This window comes from Odocoileus virginianus, chromosome 5 (genome assembly GCF_023699985.2).
Source record: "Odocoileus virginianus isolate 20LAN1187 ecotype Illinois chromosome 5, Ovbor_1.2, whole genome shotgun sequence".
Classification (NCBI taxonomy): Eukaryota; Metazoa; Chordata; class Mammalia; order Artiodactyla; family Cervidae; genus Odocoileus; species Odocoileus virginianus.
In genome coordinates, this window is record NC_069678.1 from 33,794,661 (window position 1) to 33,815,144 (window position 20,484).

At 35.9% G+C, this 20,484-nt stretch overlaps 1 protein-coding gene and 1 non-coding gene across 5 annotated transcripts in view; one reads left to right on the forward strand and one right to left on the reverse strand.

The window, feature by feature from the left end:
• Positions 1 to 20,484, forward strand: part of DPYD (dihydropyrimidine dehydrogenase) — a 904,243-nt gene that overhangs the window by 199,526 nt on the left and 684,233 nt on the right. For all 4 annotated transcript variants that reach the window (XM_070467755.1, XM_070467756.1, XM_070467758.1 and 1 more), the window contains exon 4: positions 18,100 to 18,187. In XM_070467755.1, the coding sequence (XP_070323856.1) occupies positions 18,100 to 18,187 (88 nt within the window). The remainder of the gene's footprint in view (positions 1 to 18,099; positions 18,188 to 20,484) is intronic.
• Positions 1,988 to 2,094, reverse strand: LOC139035311 (U6 spliceosomal RNA). The gene has a single exon (XR_011487982.1). It is a non-coding gene; the product is annotated as a U6 spliceosomal RNA (small nuclear RNA).

Below are 20,484 nucleotides of genomic sequence, written 5' to 3' on the forward strand. Positions count from 1 at the left end.
CAACCATCTCATCCTCTGTCATCCCCTTCTTCTCCTGCCTTCAGTCTTTCCCAGCATCAGGGTCTTTTCCAATAGTCAGTCAGTTCTTCATCTCAGGTGGTCAAAGTATTGGAGTATCAGCTTCAGCATCAGTACTTCAATGAATATTCAGGACTGATTTCCTTTAGGATGGACTGATTGGATCTCCTTGCAGTCCTGGATCTCCTTGCAGTCCAAGGAACTCTCAAGAGTCTTCTCCAACACCATACTTCAAAAGCATCAATTCTTTGGCACTCAGCTTTCTTTAAGGTCAACTCTCACATCCATACATGACTAGCTGGACCTTTGTTGGCAAAGTAATGTCTCTGGTTTATAATCTGCTTTCTAGGTTTGTCACAGCTTTTCTTCCAAGAAGCAACCATCTTTTAATTTCATGGCTGCAGTCACCATCTGCAGTCATTTTGGAGCCCAAGAAAATAAAGTCTCTCCCTGTTTCCATTGTTTCCCCTTCTGTTTGCCATGAAGTGATAGGATTGGATGCCATGATTTAGATTTTGAATGCTTAGGTTTTTTTAAAATTAATTAATTTATTTTAATTTGAGGCTAATTACTTTACAATATTGTAGTGGTTTGTGCCATACATTACATGAATCAGCCATGGGTGTACATGTGTTCCCCATCCCTAACCCCCCTCCCTCCCCATCCCATCCCTCTGAGTCTTCCCAGTGCACCAGCCCCGAGCACCCTGTCTCATGCATCAAACCTGGACTGGTGATCTATTTCACATATGATAATATAAATGTTTCAATGCTATTCTCTCAAATCATCCCACCTTGCCTTCTCCCACTGAGTTCAAAAGTCTGTTCTTTATATGTGTGTCTCTCTTGCTGTCTCACATACAGGGTTATTGTTACCATCTTTCTAAATTCCATATGTATGTGTTAATACACTGTATTGGTGTTTTTCTTTCTGACTTACTTCACTCTGTATGATGGGCTCCAGTTTCATCCACCTCATTAGAACTGATTCAAATGCATTATTTTTAATAGATGAGTAATATTCCATGGTGTGTATGTACCACAGCTTTCTTACCCATTCATCTGACGATGGACATCTAGGTTGCTTCCATGTTCTGGCTATAGTAAACAGTGCTGCGATGAACATTGGGGTACACGTGTCTCTTTCAATTCTGGTTTCCTCCGTGTGTATGCCCAGCAGTGGGATTGCTGGGTTATATGGCAGTTCTATTTCCAGTTTTTTAAGGAATTCCCACACTGTTCTCCATAGTGGCTATAATAGGTTGCATTCCCACCAACAGTGTAATAGGGTTCCCTTTTCTCCACAGCCTCTCCAGCATTTATTGTTTGTAGACTTTGGATAGCAGCCATTCTGACCTGTGTGAGATGGTACCTCATTGTGGTTTTGATTTGCATTTCTCTGATAATGAGTGATGTTGAGCATCTTTCCATGTGTTTGTTAGCCATCTGTATGTCTTCTTTGGAGAAATGTCTGTTTAGTTCTTTGGCCCATTTTTTGATTGGGTCATTTATTTTTCTGGAATTGAGCTGCATGAGCTGCTTGTATATTTTTGAGATTAATTCTTTGTCAGTTGCTTTGTTTGCTATTATTTTCTCCCATTCTGAAGGCTGTCTTTTCACCTTGCTTATAGTTTCCTTCATTGTGCAAAAGCTTTTAAGTTTAATCAGGTCCCATTTGTTTATTTCTGCTTTTATTTCCAATACTCTGGGAGGTGGGTCATAGAGGAACCTGCTGTGATTTATGTCAGAGAGTGTTTTGCCTATGTTTTCCTCTAGGAGTTTTATAGTTTCCAGTCTTATATTTAGATGTTTATTCTATTTTGAGTTTATTTTTGTGTATGGTGTTAGAAAGTGTTCCAGTTTCATTCTTTTACAAGTGGTTGACCAGTTTTCCCAGCACCACTTGTTAAAGAGATTTGTCTATTCTCCACTGTATATCCTTGCCTCCTTTGTCAAGGATAAGGTGTCCAAAAAATATGGAACACTTCACGAATTAGCATGTCATCCTTGTTCAGGGGCCATGCCAGTCTTCTCTGTATCGTTCCAATTTTAGTGTATGTGCTGCCAAAGCAAGCACTGAATGTTCAGTTTTAAGCCAGCTTTTTGACTGTCCTCTTTCAGTTTCATCAAGGGGCTCTTTAGTTCCTGTTTACTTTCTTCCATAGGGTGGTGTCACCTGCATATCTGAGGTTATTGATATTTCTCCTGGCAAATTTGATTCTAGCTTGTGCTTCATCCATCCTGGCATTTCACTTGGTGTACTCTGCGTGGAAGTTAAATAAGCAGTGTGGCAATATATAGCCTCGATGTACTACTTTCCTAATTTGGAACCAGTCTGTTCCATGTCTGTTTCTAACTGTTGCTTCTTGACCTGCCTGCAGATTTCTCAGGAGGCAGGTCAAGTGGTCTGGTATTCCCATCTCTTTCAGAATTTTCCAGTTTATTGCAATTCACACAGTCAAAGGGTTTAGCTTAGTCAATAAAGCAATAGTGGATGTTCTTCTACAACTCTCTTGCTTTTTTGATGTTACAACAGATGTTGGCAATTTGATCTCTGGTTCCTCTGCCTTTTCTAAACCTAGCTTGGACATCTGGAAGTTCTAGGTTCATGTATTGTTAAAGCCTGGCTTGGAGAATTTTGAGCATTACTTTGCTAGCGTGTGAGATGAGTGCACTTGTGTGATAGTTTGAACGTTATTTGGCATTGCCTTTCTTAGGGATTGGAATGAAAACTGACCAGTTCCAGTTCTGTGGCTATTGCTGAGTTTCCCAAATTTGCTGGCATATTGAGTGTAGCACCTTAACAATATCATCTTTTAGGATTTGATGTAGCTCAATTGGAATTCCATCACTTCCACTAGCTTTGTTCATAGGGATGCTTCCTAAGACCCACTTGACTTAAGACTACAGGATGTCTGGTTCTAGGTGAGTGATCACACCATCATGGTTATCTGAGTTATGAAGATTTTTTTTTTTTTTGGTATAGTTCTTCTGTGTAATTTTGCCACCTCTTCTTAATATCTTCAGCTTCTGTTAGGTCCCTACCATTTCTGTCCTTTATTGTGCCCATCTTTGCATGAAATGTTCCCTGGTATCTCTAATTTTCTTGAAGAGATCTCTAGTCTTTCTCATTCTATTGTTTTCCTCTATTTCTTTGCATTGATCACTAAAGAAGGCTTCCTTATTTCTCCTTGCTAGTCTTTGGACTCTGAATTCAGATGGGTATATCTTTCCTTTTCTCCTTTGCCTTTAATGTCTCTTCTTTTCTCACCTATTTGTAATTCCTCCTCAGACAACCATTTTGACTTTTAGCATTTCTTTTTCTTGGGGGTGGTCCTCCTGTACACTGTCACAAACATCTGTCCATAGTTCTTCAGGCACTCTATCAGAGCTAATCCCTTGAATCTATTTGTTACTTTCACTGTATCATAATGAATTTGATTAGAAGTGTAGTCAATGGAATTTTTTGTGTTTACAAAAATTTATATGATTTGTCTTTAGTTTTTTATTTTCCTGCTTTTAGAGTTTAAATAATATGCTGTAGGCAGCTAATTTTGATGACCGTGTTCAAGATATTATATCTGAACATTGTATCCTTTGGCTTCTAGGCTAATTTTTTTCAAAATATTCTAATAATGATAAGACTATCATCACATTAGTTCATTTCCAGGCAGTGCTGTTGCCTGAAACCCTGGTCCACCTTAAGATATGAATTAAATTAAGAACATTAAACATTTATATCCTTATCTGTTTTTCTCTCATATTCATTAATTTCCTGAAATTTCTCCATATTCTTCATGTGAGATGTCATCATTGACTCTTAGACATTAAACTCCCAAGGACTGAAATAGTGTCTAAGTCACTCTATACAAAACCTAGTGGGAAGTAATAGTGGACTGGACAACATCTTTTGTTTGTTTGTTTTTTTGGACAACATCTTTAATGGAGCAATTTTGATCTTACTGGAGTCTCTTTATCTAATATATAATGTTGCAAATGCTATTTAGTGACAGAATTATTTTAGACTGGTAATGATTATAGATGTTGAATACATTTTATCTATTTTGACTCATGTTAGTGATATCTTTAGGTTGTTTCTAATTGTTTTCCTTTGTCTATCTGGTATTTTTATTGATAAGATTAATCTTAGTTCTCTCTGTAGGTAATTTAGTATAAAAAATGCTTTGTAAAGGATTACATGATCTGCAAGTATTATTGCTGGGTCTGTTATAAAGCAGATAAGGAGTTTTGTTAAATTGCATTTGCAAAGAGCCATGTGTGGCAAATATTGTATAAGAAGGTCTACAACATATATGGTTTTTTTATATTGTATTAGAAACTTAAATTCTCACTGTGACTGTCACTATGGAAACTACTGCAGGAATGAAATTATGATACCCATAGTCTTGACTTTGGAGAACATCAGACCCGGATAAGAGTCTTCAATCTGGCTTTCCAGTCCACAACCTGGAGGCAAGCCCTAACTTCACCATACATTATTATGATTTAGAAGAGAAAATTGGGAATCGCAGGCCTTTGAGAAATGTCTCTTAACTTTGTTTAAAATTGGGGTATAGTTGCCTTACAATATTATATGAGTTTCTGCTGTACAACGAAGTGAATCAGCTATATGTATACATACATCCTCTCTCTCTTGGGCCTCCCCCTCCCCCATCTCACCCTTCTAGGTCACCACGAAGCAGGGAGCTGAGCTCCCCGTGCTGGATGTCAGGTTCCCCCTCCCTGTCTGTCTTACACATGGAAGGGTATATATGTCAATCCCAATCTCCCAATTCATCACAGTTCCCCTTCCCCACCCCATGTCCATGTGTCCATTCTCTAAGTCTGCGTGTCTGTTCCTGCTCTGCAAATCGGTTCCTCTGTGCCATTTTTCTAGATTCCATATGTATTCATGAATATGTGATATTTGTTTTTCTCTTTATGATTTACTTCACTCTGTAGAGAGACTCTTGGTTCATCCACATCTCTACAAATGACCCAGTTTCATTCCTTTTATGTCTCTGTTATCTTAATGATCACCAGGATCACAGAAATAGACAATAAAATATTTCACACCTAAATCAGAGAAGAAAATTTTGTGCCTTACTATCTTTAAAATGATAATAAAAAATTTCTACCATATCAGATTCTCATAAAGCCAGAGTGAATTAATATTTATGTCTACCTCACTGAGTGGTTATGAAAATTAAATGGGTTAGTATTTATAAAACACATAGACTACAACTGGCATATAGCAACTCCTATGTATTTACTAAATAAATTAAAACAAATATAAATATCTTTTACTGTAAGCATATTTCATTTACATAAGTTTGAAAGGAAGTTATTAAAATTATTTTCCCAAACAGTAAAAAAAATGACTGGTACATTTCCAAAATTCTGGTTGGCTTTTTCAGCCAATTTAAAATTAATTTATTTCCAAGCAGACCTACAACAAAGACAAGGAACCCTACCATTTTCTCAGCAGAGAAGGATTCAGAGAGGCCAGAAAACCAACTGTTAGTGTCCAGTGTGATCATTACTTTCATAAAGGAATCCACAGGGTGCTCTGGAAGATGAAAATGGTAAGAACCAGGGGGCTCCATGAGAGACATTGGAGATGGATTCTGTTGCTCTTTAGGCAAGGGAAGATAGTGTTGGAATACACAGAGGTTGAAAAGTGATGACCTGGTCACAGAAATACAGAGGTCTAGAGTTGGTCAGGTGTTGCAGCTGGAGCTGGAGGAATGCAGTCGGCCGGGGCCAAGTTCAAAGGCCACTGTACTCGATGCCAGTTCTCCTTTTAAGTAAAAGCATGTCATAATCAGTTATGGTTTTTAAAAAGATCAGCAAGATTGTGTGTAATACTTAAATTTTTTTTGTGCTGAATGCAGTTTTCTTTTACTTAAAATTTTTTTTGTGCTGAATGCGGTTTTCTTTTACTTAGGGTAATCAACATAGATTTAACTATGTAAAAGGAATGAGTATTTAAATTTTAAGTATGTTTTAAAGCTTTTACTTTTAAATAAGGAGAAGTGACATTATTTTTATAAAGTGAAGCTTTTAGACAAATTTTTATGGGCTCTACAATGAAACTGAATACTAGTACCAGTAGGAGGAAAATTCAAGGATGGTGATTGCTCTCCATATTTGTTCTTTTATCACCTCAAGTATTGCAATAACTGTTGCACTTACAAAGACAAAAAACTGGACAAAATTCTCTTTTACATGAAGTCCAGTATATTTTTAAATCAGTATCTTCCATACATATTTACACAAATGTTCTTTTTTTCATGATCAATATATCCCACATATCTGGGAATTGTATTTTATTTATAGATTATTCTGTTTGACTTTGTTTCTCTTTTACATGTTTATTAGAAATCAGATAAAAATCTGACAACATTACTATTCTTATATTTTTTTCTGAAATTACCTGCAAATTCATAAATTATAAAACTTTTTCAGTTTTGAAATTTGCTGAAAATTTTGCTTTAAAAACATCTATAACTAATATAAATTACTTTTTTTGGTTGGCCTTCCTAAGGGGGCTTCATGGACATTTAGATAAACATATAACAGGTGTTTCAAAGTTTGAAAATATAATTTGCACATCATATGGCCATGTTACGAAAAAGAATGTCTTCTTTCTAAGAAGCCTGGAAGGATTCTCAATATAAATCAAAGAGTTTATAACACTACTGGGGAAATAGTCCAGGTGAAGTAAGATTATTGAGTAGTAGGAAAACTATAATAAAAACTGTGAGTACTGTCACCCTGTTCTCTTTAAGGTCTGCAAAGGAGCAAAAGTGTATTGAGCATCATGTAACAGCTGTCTAGAATGTGAGGGGAACCACAGTTGTGCTCAGCAACACTATGCTGATTTGAAAAATAATTACATATGGCTTGTTGTAGTTAAATTAATAATAGCAGGTTAGACTGTAGATATGTTGCAGATCTTGGATTTTTCAAAATGACTACATGCTTAACTAAAGATGTTGTCATTTTTGTTAGTTGCTCAGTCATGTTCGACTCCTTGCGACCCATGGACCACAGCCTGTCAGACTCCTCCATCCATGGAATTTTCCAGGCAAGAATACTGGAGCGGGTTGCCATATCCTTCTCCAGACTAAGCATGTGATTGATCTTTATTATGAGTGTATGTGATCGCATGTATATTCAATCAGTTCAGTTCAGTTCAGTTGCTCAGTCATGTCTGACTCTTTGCGACCCCATGGACTGCAGCAAGCCAGGCTTCCCTGTCCATCACCTTATTCAAATTTAAATAGTATATAAATCATAGATATCTTCTTAATTGTAAACAGATATCTAAGGAAATATTTTATTTGTTCATAGGTAGCATATTTTGTTAGGGCAAATTGCTACTCTACCCGGGAGGGTAAGAAATACTCTGTCACCATCTCTTCAGGTGGTAGCGATGGAAAGGGAAAGGGAGAAATATGCCTTACACAGGCATTGATAAATACAGAAGTACTGACAGGTAATATGTGGTTCAGCAAGAAAGGAAAGGCTCTTTCACAAAGATTCTCATATTTACTCATTGCTTTCATTACTTTCTCAAGTATACATTCATATAAAGATCAGTTACACTTTTAGTTAGGATATATCCATTTTTCAAAAGCTCAAGCCTCACAGTATATTGAATTGCCCAACCTATCATCTTTAATTTAACTTATTTTGGGGAGGAGAATATGTTTGCCTCATGCTATTAGCATAAAGAAACAACAAGAAGCCTCAAGAGGAAAGGATTCTGTATAAATAACACTGGATCGCTGATGAGATTGACATGCATTTTAGCAGTTTGATCCCTGAAGAAATGCAGTAACAGGAATTTTCCATAAGCATCTGTGAGCAACTGTACATGTGCCAGCTACAAGCATAGATATGGAGAACCAATGATGGGTTATTCTCTCTGCCCTGGTTGAACCCATAGTCTGTTTTTTTTTAATGAATGATACTAGGCAGTAGATGTTTTTTTCCCCTCATTCCATCCCCTCATTCCTCTCATTCATTCCTGCCATATTACTGGGCAGGTAAAATGCACATTGTATAGTAGTTGCTATGTGGAATATGGAGAACCACATATGCATCTGAAACTTGGTCTCAGTATTAAGCTCTGGTAGACTCCTTGGTCCATGGTAAAATCCTACTTATTCTGCAGTCTCCATCATAAGTATCTGTTTGAGAAGGCTCTCTGATTTTCCTGAAATGTAAATACTCTTTGCTTCTTCTGAAATCTCATAAGGAGAAAATGAAGATTTAAAGCGTATGTTCATGTTGGTCAGAAATCCACTTTAATATGTGTAAATATATGTTTAAATATATATGTTTAATATATGTAAATAACTATAAAACATACTATAATTCTTCACTGACCCGTTTCACATTAAAGGAGAGAAAACAATACATAACTTTTCAGAGAATTTTGAGAATTATTGAGAATGACTGTTAAATAGCTAAAGGAGTGCATACTATTTGGTGAAAGTGTGTAATATTTTAACATTCTCACAACAAACCTCTGAAGTACAAATTATTATCTTCATTAGCATATGAGAAAACGGATCCTCAGAGAAGTTAGGTCATTTGCCTAACGTCTTAACATCAGTAAAGCTAAGTCAAGAATTAAACGTGGATATCAAAACCCAAAACTTGTTCTCTTAATCTCTATGCTGTGCTTTCTGGGTTAATAATTTAAAGGCTTTGTACAAACAAGCAGATTTGATCACTTATTGATTAATATTTTTGTACATGTAAGTCTAGGTGTGTGCACACACACTATGTGTCATACATATATGCTTTGTATTATCTGACTTGTGTGTGCTGGCTATATTTCATATAAATAAAGTAACCCAGACAACCTGACCTGCCTCTTAAGAAACCTGTATGAAGGTCAGGAAGCAACAGTTAGAACTGGACATGGAACAATAGACTGGTTCCAAATAGGAAAAGGAGTACATCAAGGCTGTATATTGTCACCCTGCTTATTTAACTTATATGCAGAGTACATCATGAGAAACGCTGGACTGGAAGAAGCACAAGCTGGAATCAAGATGGCTGGGAGAAATATCAATAACCTCAGATATGCAGATGACACCACCCTTATGGCAGAAAGTGAAGAAAAACTAAAGAGCCTCTTAATGAAAGTGAAAGAGCAGAGTGAAAAAGTTGGCTTAAAGCTCAACATTCAGAAAACTAAGGTCATGGCGTCCGATCCCATCACTTCATGGCAAATAGATGGGGAAACAGTGGAAACAGTGGCACACTTTATTTTGGGGGGCTCCAAAATCACTGCAGATGGTGATTGCAGCCATGAAATTAAAAGATGCTTACTCCTTGGAAGGAAAGTTATGACCAACGTAGACAGCATATTGAAAAGCAGAGACATTACTTTGTCAACAAAGGTCCATCTAGTCAAGGCTATGGTTTTCCCAGTAGTCATGTATGGATGTGAGAGTTGGACTATAAAGAAAACTGAGCGCTAAAGAATTGATGCTTTTGAACTGTGGTGTTGGAGAAGACTCTTGAGAATCCCTTGGATTGCAAAGAGATCCAACCAGTCCATTCTCAAGGAGATCAGTCCTGGGTGTTCATTGGAAGGACTGATGTTGAAGCTGAAACTCCAATACTTTGGCCACCTGATGTGAAGAACTGACTCATTTGAAAAGACCCTGATTCTGGGAAAAATTGAGGGCAGGAGGAGAAGGGGATGACAGAGGATGAGATGGTTGGATGGCATCACTGACTCAATGGACATGAGTTTGGGTAAACTCTGAGAGTTGGTGATGGACAGGGAGGCCTGGCATGTTGCAGTCCATGGGTTTGCAAAGTGTCAGACACTACTGAGCAACTGAACTGAACTGAACCGTATCTAGGTACATGACTTATCATTATCTCATTACTGCAAGGTGGAGGAAGCTCTCTATCTTCTTCTTGAATCTTGCCATCTTCTTCGATCACTTTGAATACTCTCAATCCCTACAGTCTTTAAGTTGAATAAAGAATGGTTTCCAAGAGGGTTTTGCCAAGGACACCATCCCTCCAGGACATCAAGAGGCACTTTTATCTATAATATTCTCTGGTTTTGTGATCAAAGTATACATCTATTATAGCTGCAAGTGGCAAGGATCAGATTATATCATCGATTTTAGGGCCTAGATATCTACTGGGCAGAGAAACATTTAATAAATACTCTGCTTTGTTCTCTATTCATTGACTTAAGTGCTTTTGTGTTACTGACATATTTTTAAAAACTTGTGAATGTGTAATATTACTTCTAATAGTTGTCATATAATAGCATCTTCATTCCATTTCAACAATTCAGTTTGTAAGTTATGACCTTGTACTCTTTGAATAACTTTGTAGCAGAGAGAAATTAGAAAGAGGGTCATTGTTCCTTCACTACTATAACCTGCATTGAGCAAATAAACATATTTTCTTTAGATTTTGGGGCATGTGTGGTAAGTCAGTTCGGTTATGTCCAACTGTTTGTGACCCTATGGACTGTAACCCTCCAGGCTCATCTGTCCATGTGATTCCAGGTGAGAGTATTGGAGTGGGTGGCTGTGCCCTCCTGCAGGGCATCTTCCCAACCCAGGGAGCAAACCTGCATCTCTTTTACCTCCTTCATTGGCAGGCAGGTTCTTTACCACTTCTGCCATACCTTTAGATTTTGGTATTGGTATTTAAATATTGGCTTGTTATTTAGTACTTCAATCTCTAGTGCCTTTAAACCCCAGTAGATTCTGAAAACTTCAAGGACTGACTCCACTTCCTTTAATGATGGTTAGTTCTCTTTTCCTACCTAATTAGTGCTGTCTTTTTTTTTTTCCATTTATTTTTATTAGTTGGAGGCTAATTACTTTACAACATTGCAGTGGTTTTTGTCATACATTGAAATGAATTAGCCATGGATTTACATGTATTCCCCGTCCCGGTCCCCCCTCCCACCTCCCTCTCCACCTGATCCCTCTGGGTCTTCCCAGTGCACCAGGCCCGAGCACTTGTCTCATGCATCCAACCTGGGCTGGTGATCTGTTTCACCCTAGATAATATACATGTTTCGATGCTGTTCTCTTGAAACATCCCACCCTCACCTTCTCCCACAGAGTCCACAAGTCTGTTCTATACATCTGAGTCTCTTTTTCTGTTTTGCATATAGGGTTATCGTTACCATCTTTCTAAATTCCATATATATGTATTAGTATACTGTAATGGTCTTTATCTTTCTGGCTTACTTCGCTCTGTATAATGGGCTCCAGTTTCATCCATCTCATTAGAACTGATTCAAATGAATTCTTTTTAATGGCTGAGTAATATTCCATGGTGTATATGTACCACAGCTTCCTCATCCATTCATCTGCTGATGGGCATCTAGGTTGCTTCCATGTACTGGCTATTATAAACAGTGCTGCGATGAACATTGGGGTGCACGTGTCTCTTTCAGATCTGGTTTCCTTGGTGTGTATGCCCAGAAGTGGGATTGCTGGGTCATATGGCAGTTCTATTTCCAGCTTTTTAAGTTGATCCCACCACATTCTTCTTATTCCACTTCTGTACAGCAAAAAGAGAAACTTAAAGTCTGATTTGCTCATGTAAGAAAGAGAAAAATCTAAGTTTAAGAACAATATTCTAAGATACTCATGATGATGGTCTCTTTGTGTAGTAAAATACAACAATATGCTTAAAATTTTCCAGGTGGTACTATGTACTAAGTTCTTATGGAAGTGTCTTATTTGCTTGCAGGATAAGATGTGTGCAAATTAATGGCTTCTTATGCTGTTGAGGTTTTTGTAGCATACAAAGATTTTTAGAAAACTGTCTTACCAGTAGATATGTCTGTATCAAAGCTGTTTAATGTTGTAATAGAATTAGCCTTCAAAATTGTGTAATATCATAAAACTCTAATGTTTTCATCTTGACTTGAGAAGTCTCTTGAGGAGATGGTTAAGACTACCTTCTGCTTGCTTTTTTTTTTTTTTTTTCCTTAAACTAAAATTGGACTCCAGGAAAGAGGATACTATAGCTTTCTCTAGCTGAGACTTCTTAACTGCTTTTTTTCTCAGTCTTCAAATTCCTGTGGCAAAAAGGCACTGATAATGCCAAAGGATAAGATCAGTAAAACATCACCTTTTAAAATTTTAACCTGCCTTCACACATGAATGGACTAATTGTGACTATAAGATGGTAAATATTTTCTAGTATTTCCTTCAACTGCCTTAGCCACTTGTATCATTATGCCTCTGGGAGATTTCTGGAACCTCAGTATTTTCATCTATGAAGCAGAAATAAAAGTAGTCTTATTAATATTTAAGAATCAGTTACATATGAAGATTAAAAATGAATATTGTTTTTTAAATTTTAAGTTCCTTTATGTAATTCAAATTGTGCAGAAAATGTAAAATATACTGTTTTTAGCCACTAGTATCAGAAAACCAATAATTTTCTGTGTCAGACTATAGAAAGATTATAGAAAAGTTTGTATCTATATTATATTTCTGTATTCATGATCATCCAACAAAATGTTTTGAGCGTCAGTTGTGTGAATTGTGTACTATTCTAAATTTTGCTTCTTTTGAACTGTCTTGAAACATCCACATGTGAATGGAACTTTCTAGTGGATAAATAGCTTTACTTAAAAATATTTTTGTTGTTAACCTATACAATATTAAAACCCTTAAATCATGAACACAAATGGTGTGGTTAAAAGGGCAGAATGGTGCACAGGATGAAAATTTCAGTTACTGTAAATAATTTTGCCATAGCTTTCCAATCCAGTGGAGTGTAGAAACTGGGCCAAGATACATATTGTTAATTGCTAAGTTGCTTCGCTTTTGTCTAACTCTTTGCGACCCTATGGAGTAGAGCCCTCCAGCCTCCTCTGTCCATGGGATTTCCCAGGCAAGGATCCTGGGGTGGGCTGCCATATCCTCCTCCAGGGAACCTTCCTGACCCAGGAATTGAGCCTGAGTGTCTTACATCTCCTGCATTTGCAGGTGGTTTCTTTACCACTAGCGCCACCTGGGAAGCATGTTGGGGGTCTTAAAAGTTAGTTTCAAATAGGCATGGGTTAATAAGAACTTGTGTAGTCAGAGAAACAGAGAAGTATAAGAATGGCTGTTAATGGAATATTGAGAAAGCAGAAAGAATTACTTTGAGCTGAGAATGGCCCTTCAGTGTTCGATGTATCAGAACATTGGATTGATGTCACATTTTAAAGATGCCAACTACCCTTTTTGGGGTCCTTTTATTATGCCCATGTCTGGGTACCAGATGTATCACTGGGTAACAGTGATACAAGCTGTGAAACTCAGACATAGGTATGACACTTTTAATCTTCATTTCTTGATTCATTCTCCTTCCATTCAATATGATACTCCATTCTGCCTGGTTTCAGTAGAAATTATTGTGGAGCTAGGGAAGGATGTTAGACTGTAGATTTGCCTACACTGGTATTACAGGGTAGAGAAATTACATCGTGTACCCATTGCTGCATTTGAATTAGTTAGACCTTCCAGATAAAGCTGCTGAACATCAAAGATCTGAGGAAAACCAGCATCAATATTAAAATAATTTTAATGTAAATACTAACTTCCTTGTTAGATTATATATCCATTAATATGGATTATACATAATCTGATGAAGCAGTGCTGGCTTGATTGAGCCAAAGTATAGCAAATAAAACCCAAAGACAGTGCAATGTGAGGTTTGAAATCTGTCAGATATATTTGTGTGATTATTTTTTTACTGGTGAAGAAATTATTTAGACTCAAAGATTAAAAAATTCTTTAATAAGCCTAGGTTACTATTCCAACTGTTATGGATGCTTAACAATAAAAGAAGCAGGTGTCTGTTCTTAAATGTGTGAAGGATGAAATGCTGCTGCTTCTGTTACTCACTATAATGTTTTTGGTATCATAATATAGAATAAAACTCTCCAGCCTCATTGATATTTGGGGAAAGGAATCACAGCTCTCTTTCCCTAGAGAAAGATACTGGATAAATATATCTTTAATAGTTTTTGTCCCTTAAATAGTGGTACTAAATTTTTCATACATTTTTTATGGTGATGTTGAATCATGAAGGATTAACATTATTAGAGATTCTATATTTTGCTTTTTAATGAAATCTATTGTCATGTTCTCTATTAAATATGAAAATGAAAGAAGTTCATCACTAGGAAAAAATCTAAGATGTTTTATTGTTTTAAAATAACTTAATATACTCCTTGTAAATGTAATTATTTGGGGATTAAAAATATTACATGAATGTTTATCTGAATTAAATTTTGCCTCTTACAATGCATTTCAAAATAAACTGCACTATAAATGGATAACTTTGAAACATAAAAGGGGAATTAAATGACTGAAGATAAAAACAAGCGTAATTTAAATGTTAACTTCTAACGAAAAATTTATGTAGAACTGTGGTTTACAATAATTGTTGACATATTCCCCTAAGTACTGTGTCTGTGGTTTTTCATGGTATCAATCATTTAAAGCAATTTAGGTAATACCACTCTGACATGCCTTTCTGCTATTTTATTTACACCATTTGCCTACATCAGTGCGATGCAGTACCTTTCTGATTTGGTACAGTAAATGCACTCTGTAATATCTATTATGGTTTGGTCAAAGGATAATTTATTGTCAAATAGAAAAATAGGTCAACACTTGATGTCACTTGATGATCAACCCCCCCAAGTTTAATAAAACATCTCACCAGTATGCATTCCACTGCAGTGGCTGATATTTTATTAGGACTACCTGGCTATGGCAGTAGTGTAATTACTGAGCTGTCAGAGTGATAAGTGGGATTAATGGCAGCCTGATGCACTTTAGTCTGCAGAGCGCTTAGAGAATTGCAAGATGGTATTATTATCAGAGTCTGCCCATTCTGGCATATTCATGGCACCAAAGAAAAAAAGAATGCTACAATTCAGGTTTGCGTTGCCCTGCCTCATTAACATCTGACATTTCCAACAGCTGTTATTTGTGAACTAGCTCAATAATAAAAGGAGAGTTATTTGGTAAAGAGGCTTAATAACCACAACTAAAAATCCTTACGTTGTCAGTGCTGTTAAGTGAATCTGTTTATGTTAAATTTAAGATTTCTCTGGAAGAGCTGAAAAATACACTTTGCATTAATTTGGCTCATTCATACCTGCTGACATTATAACTTTATTTCTTAATTGCCTTATATTTAAGTTGGGTGTTAGAAAAAAGAAAAGCCCAAAACTTATGCCTTAATAGGGATAGCCAGAACCCTCTATCTATCTGTCTGTCTGTCTATATCTTTATCTATCATAAGTATTTCTGTTGTTTTGTTCTTGTGGAATTGCAGATGTTTAAAAAACTGTCAAAATGACTTTTACAAGTCAGAAGATATTTTTTATTGCATATTATTTTATAGCTTTTTATTTTAGCTACTTTATTTTACCTCATAATAGGAAATCCTTTCAAACACTATTAATGTACAACATGTTTATCCATGTGAAGTTAACACATATAGGTATCACCTATATGTTATATTTCATATATTTCATATTATATTTTTGGATTGTTGTGCTACTGATCAAATTCTTTTTAAACTCAGTGACAATGTTTTAGGGGAAAAAAATCTTAAGTATTAGAAGATAGGAATTCAACTCAATGATAGCTGTGAATCTAACAATGGCATTTAGAGAAATGATAGGGGAGAGGTTTAATGACTGCATTTCAGAGAGGACAATTGATTATGAAAAACTTTCGGTCCTCATTGTGTCAAATTTAATTTAGAGAGAAGGCTAAGGGCACAAACCAGAGAAAAGAGATCAGATTTAAAAACAAGATATTAATTAGGTACTGAGAAATTGGTCCAGACAATGAAGAGGACTCTCTGATTGACAAAGAATGACAAGGAGACTGGTCTTGTTTTCTCAAAGGAAATGAACCAATGTCTTTACACATGGAAGTGGATAGAAAATGAGCTTGCTGGTCACCTTTGTCACTGAGCAATGTGGGACTCATTCTGAGTGAAATTCTCAGAAAATCCTCGTCTTCTGACAAATGTGACAATGATATATCTTAAATTTTAGGTCACTAGCCTAATTCCTCTCTATTCTCACTCTCACTTTATGCCAGACCAGATTCCATTAGTCTACCTACCGTGTCATGTTCTTTTCTCTCTAGTCCTTGGCACATACTGTTTTTAATGTTTCGGTCATTTTCTCGAGTGATCTTCTGCTCTAAATCCCACCCTCCTTCTCTTGCCTAATGCCCTCTCATTCTTCAAGCATCTCTTTATGCATTATTTCTCCCAATAAGCTTTGCCTGACTCTCTCCCTCCTGGACTGCTGTTCCTCTTATATGCTCTATTAGCTTGCAGTTTCTACCCAAATTCACACTGACCACAGTGACACTACAAGCATCTTTTATATGTTTGAACTTCCTCCAAACTGCAAGGTCTGTGGGAGCAGGGCCATGGCTGTCGTTTTCATCATTTTTATAACCTCATATCCCAGATTCTAACATCTAACAAGGATTCATTAAATATTTATCAAATGAATACACAAAAAGTATAAGAATGTAGAAATTAAAGACCATTCTAGCCAATGGTTTCAGTCCTAAAGTAGTAATTATAGAATTGTGATTCTCTCCAATCACGTTTACCAGAATCACCATAGAGGGCAGTCACTGGGACTGGGGGAGTGGCAGCAAAATGCAGATTCCCAGGACATTAACTAGAATTCACCTGCCAATGTAGGAGACGTGAATTCAATCTCTGAACTAGGAAGATCCCCTGGAGAAAGAAATGGCAACCCACTCCAGTATTCTTGTCTAGAGAACCCTGTGGAACACAGAAGCCTGGCAGGCTACAGTCGATGGGGTTGCAAAGAGTCAGAAACAACTGAGCGACTAAACAACAAGGGCCAATAACTCAAACTCAAGAGGGGCTTCTCTGTGGAAGTTATGACCTTTATCAGGCTTCCCAAGTAGTTCTTATGCACATTAAAGTCTGAACATGTGTCTGGTCATTTCTCCAGGAAGCAAATTCTGATATGAAATTAGTATATGGAAAGTTTATTAGAAGATATACATCTATTTAAGAGGGATGGAATCAAGATTGGACAGACACAGCCACAGTAAAGGCTGCGGTGCATCCCTCAAGACTTGTTATCCAAGTAGGGGCAAGGAGAATGGGTCTTTACTTCCTATCAGTGACCTGTGATTGGAAACTCGCTGCCCCTGGGAAGGGGGCATGACCTTGGTTCAGCCTATCTTCTTCACCCGAGGGCACAGCAGCTGGGAGAATAAATGTTTCAGTCTGGAAGGCAGGGGATCCGGTCTATGCATTGCAGTATCTACTACAAAGCCCATTGCTGTGTATATAGTGTGTATGTTAAAGAAAAAAAAAATTGGAGAAAGGGAGGGATGATCAGAGAGGAAGAAGGAGTCAGGGAAGAGAGGTGGGAGGATAAGTGGAAGGGATAAATGGAGGAAGAAAAGAATTTACAAGTGGTGAAAGGAGATATTTTTCTTTGCATTTGTGTTATAACTACTGTCTAAAAGACATACAAAACTATTATCATAAAAGATTCTATTCTCAGGACTTCCCTGGTGGTCCAGTAGTCAAGACAATGCACTCCCACAGTAGGGAACACAGATTAGACCCCAGATCAGGGAACTAAGACCCTGCAGTACGTAAATAAATTAAACAAACAAACAGCAACAACAACAAAAAAGACTCTATTCTCTAAGCGTTATCAGTGCAACGAGAGAGCCAAAAAACACTGACTTAGGAAATGGATGAGTCATATATCTTAAGTATGATATTCTTAAACTCTAGGAGGAACACCATGAGAAAGGGTAGCTATTTACCTGAATGGTGCTATATTATACACCTTAGGAAGTGTGCAAAAAGTGAAACACAAGTACTGTTTGTTTATTGCTTAAATAATTTTTGTCCCTAAAAATAATATAGTTTTATTTGTTCTTACTGGACACTAACTCTGAATGTGTTTAGGGTAGAGAATATATAGAATGTTACTTGACATTTTCTTTAATTCAGTTATTTTATTCCCTAGATGCCTGAAATGTGCAGATGCCCCCTGTCAGAAGAGCTGTCCAACAAATCTAGATATCAAATCTTTCATCACAAGTATCTCAAACAAGGTAAATTTGGATTTAGCTCTGCAAATGAAAATTAATAGCAGCCTTTGATCTTGTTCTCTATTATAACCATGATTAAAGCATAAAGCTTGTCTTAGTAAATTAGGTTAAAGTATTAAAAGTATGATTTCTGTAGGCATGTGAGAATGTGACACATTTTATTAATTAGTCTCTTCCTAGCTGTGATAATGATTATTGTGAAATCCGTTTTCATTGTTTGTTATCTTAAAAATTAGTTTGTGGTGAATTGAATCTTTTTTTAATACAAAGCATTCACTGAATAGATTGATTCTAGCTTAAGCATGCGAAATGCTTATAGATAGGGACTGTCATTGATTATCAAAACACATTTCAAGTTTGATATCTTTTTTTTAAAATGTACTTTAATGTTAACTCTAGGGCACTGAAACAAATCAAAGGAAGTTTTCTAAGACTTAGACTAATTCATAGAGACTGATAGTGTTTTAACCAAAACCCCCACAACAACTGAAAAATAGAAAACAGACTTTTATGGACTTTAGTAGAAAAAAAGGAATTTTGATATTTATGTTGTTTTTTAAAATCAATGTAAGGCTAAGCCCAGATTTTAGTAAACAAGAGAATGGTTGATTGATTAAATGATCAATAGTATCTTTTGTTTGCAAAAGAAGCATTATGAGCTCTTAGTCAAGGATCCTATCCTTTAACTACTGAGCAACAACTGAAGGCATCTTCCCATAAGGATTCAGCCATTGCTTCTTTTCACAGGATTTAGTACTTCTGCTAAAATGCTGCTAAAATCCAGTAAGTGCTCCTTCAACTACCTGGTACCTTTTTACATATAAAGATTCTTTCTCAGTTTTTCAGTGATTTTAAAATGTTGTAGGAGAAAAGTTATAAATTTATATAGCTTTAAGATTTCAAAAGAATTAGAGGTTATTACTTAGATATAGGACATGGTATTAATCTACATGGTCAGATTTGAAGTCCAGGTTGAATTTTTGCATTGAACCCCTGTGAACCTAAGAAAAATGACTTCTCTCTTCACTTTCATTTATGAAAGAAGGATAGCATCTGTCTTACAGGATGGTGGTGTAAACTGAATAATATTTTCATGTGAAAATCTCTGATATGGCAATTATTCAACAAATATTTTGTTGATGTGGAGTTATTATTTTTTCTATTCATTCAATATGGTAAATACTATACAAGTGATTTCTATTTTTGTTTCTGGTATTACTTATTGAGCATCTACTATCTACCAACCTCAGTGACAGATAGTGGGTGAAAAAGGATCCCTGCTATGACCTTGCCTTTTGGAAATTATAACTCTGAGCAAAACCAGATACATTAAAAAAATAATACAACACAAAAACCTACTGATAATTCACTGTGATTAGTGCTGAAACCATTTAGTTTAAGAAGATTATTCAGCATATGAAAAAGCAAGAATGTGGATTATACATGGCATGTGTAGGGAAATATAATAAATTCAGTGTGGCTAGAATGGAGCTTTGACTATATAAAGAAGAATGATGGGAAAGAGACAAGGCAGTTAGATTGATATTAAGTTGTGAAAATGTTTTAATTATATGCTCCATATTTGAGACTTAATTCTATACATAGTAGAAAATCACTAATGCTCTGTATTTGTTTTGTAATTAAGAAGATACAGTCTGAAAAGAGATCTCATTTATTAACTGAAATATCTTCAACATTTATCATCACAGAATCTCTGACTTATATATGAAAATAAATAATTTATGTGAAGCATGTATATGAAATCTCATGAGAAAAAGAATAAAATAAAATATCCAAAATTTGAAGTAGAAAGAGTTTTGGCTAAAATTATACCTAAGGTTGAACTTCTGGCTTTAAGCATGAGGCAATAGAATTGTGATCCATGCTAGCTAAATTTTCCCTAGAGAATCTTTAATTTAGTAGTGATTTTGTGATTCTAATTAGTGTATAGCACAATCATTCAAGCTCTACAAAATTTTATATGACAAAAAGACAAAATGGGAATAATGATATTCTTTGAAAAACTTATAAAATATCTAAGTAAGATCAGAATCATCTCTGTTTTAGGATAATGTTGTTTCATTAGTTTGTTCATATTTCTTACTACCTGATGAAGCAGTGCACTTTGGTATTTATTTAAATAAATTTCCATATGAAGAGAAGATATTTGGAGATATTTAATTGAAAATGTAATCTTATGCCAGACATTTAAGGAACTCTATTGTAAGTAGTATTTTGTTGAAGAATCATTGTAGCAATCAAAAAAGGTAAGAGATTCTTGTACTTTAAAGCCTGCAGCT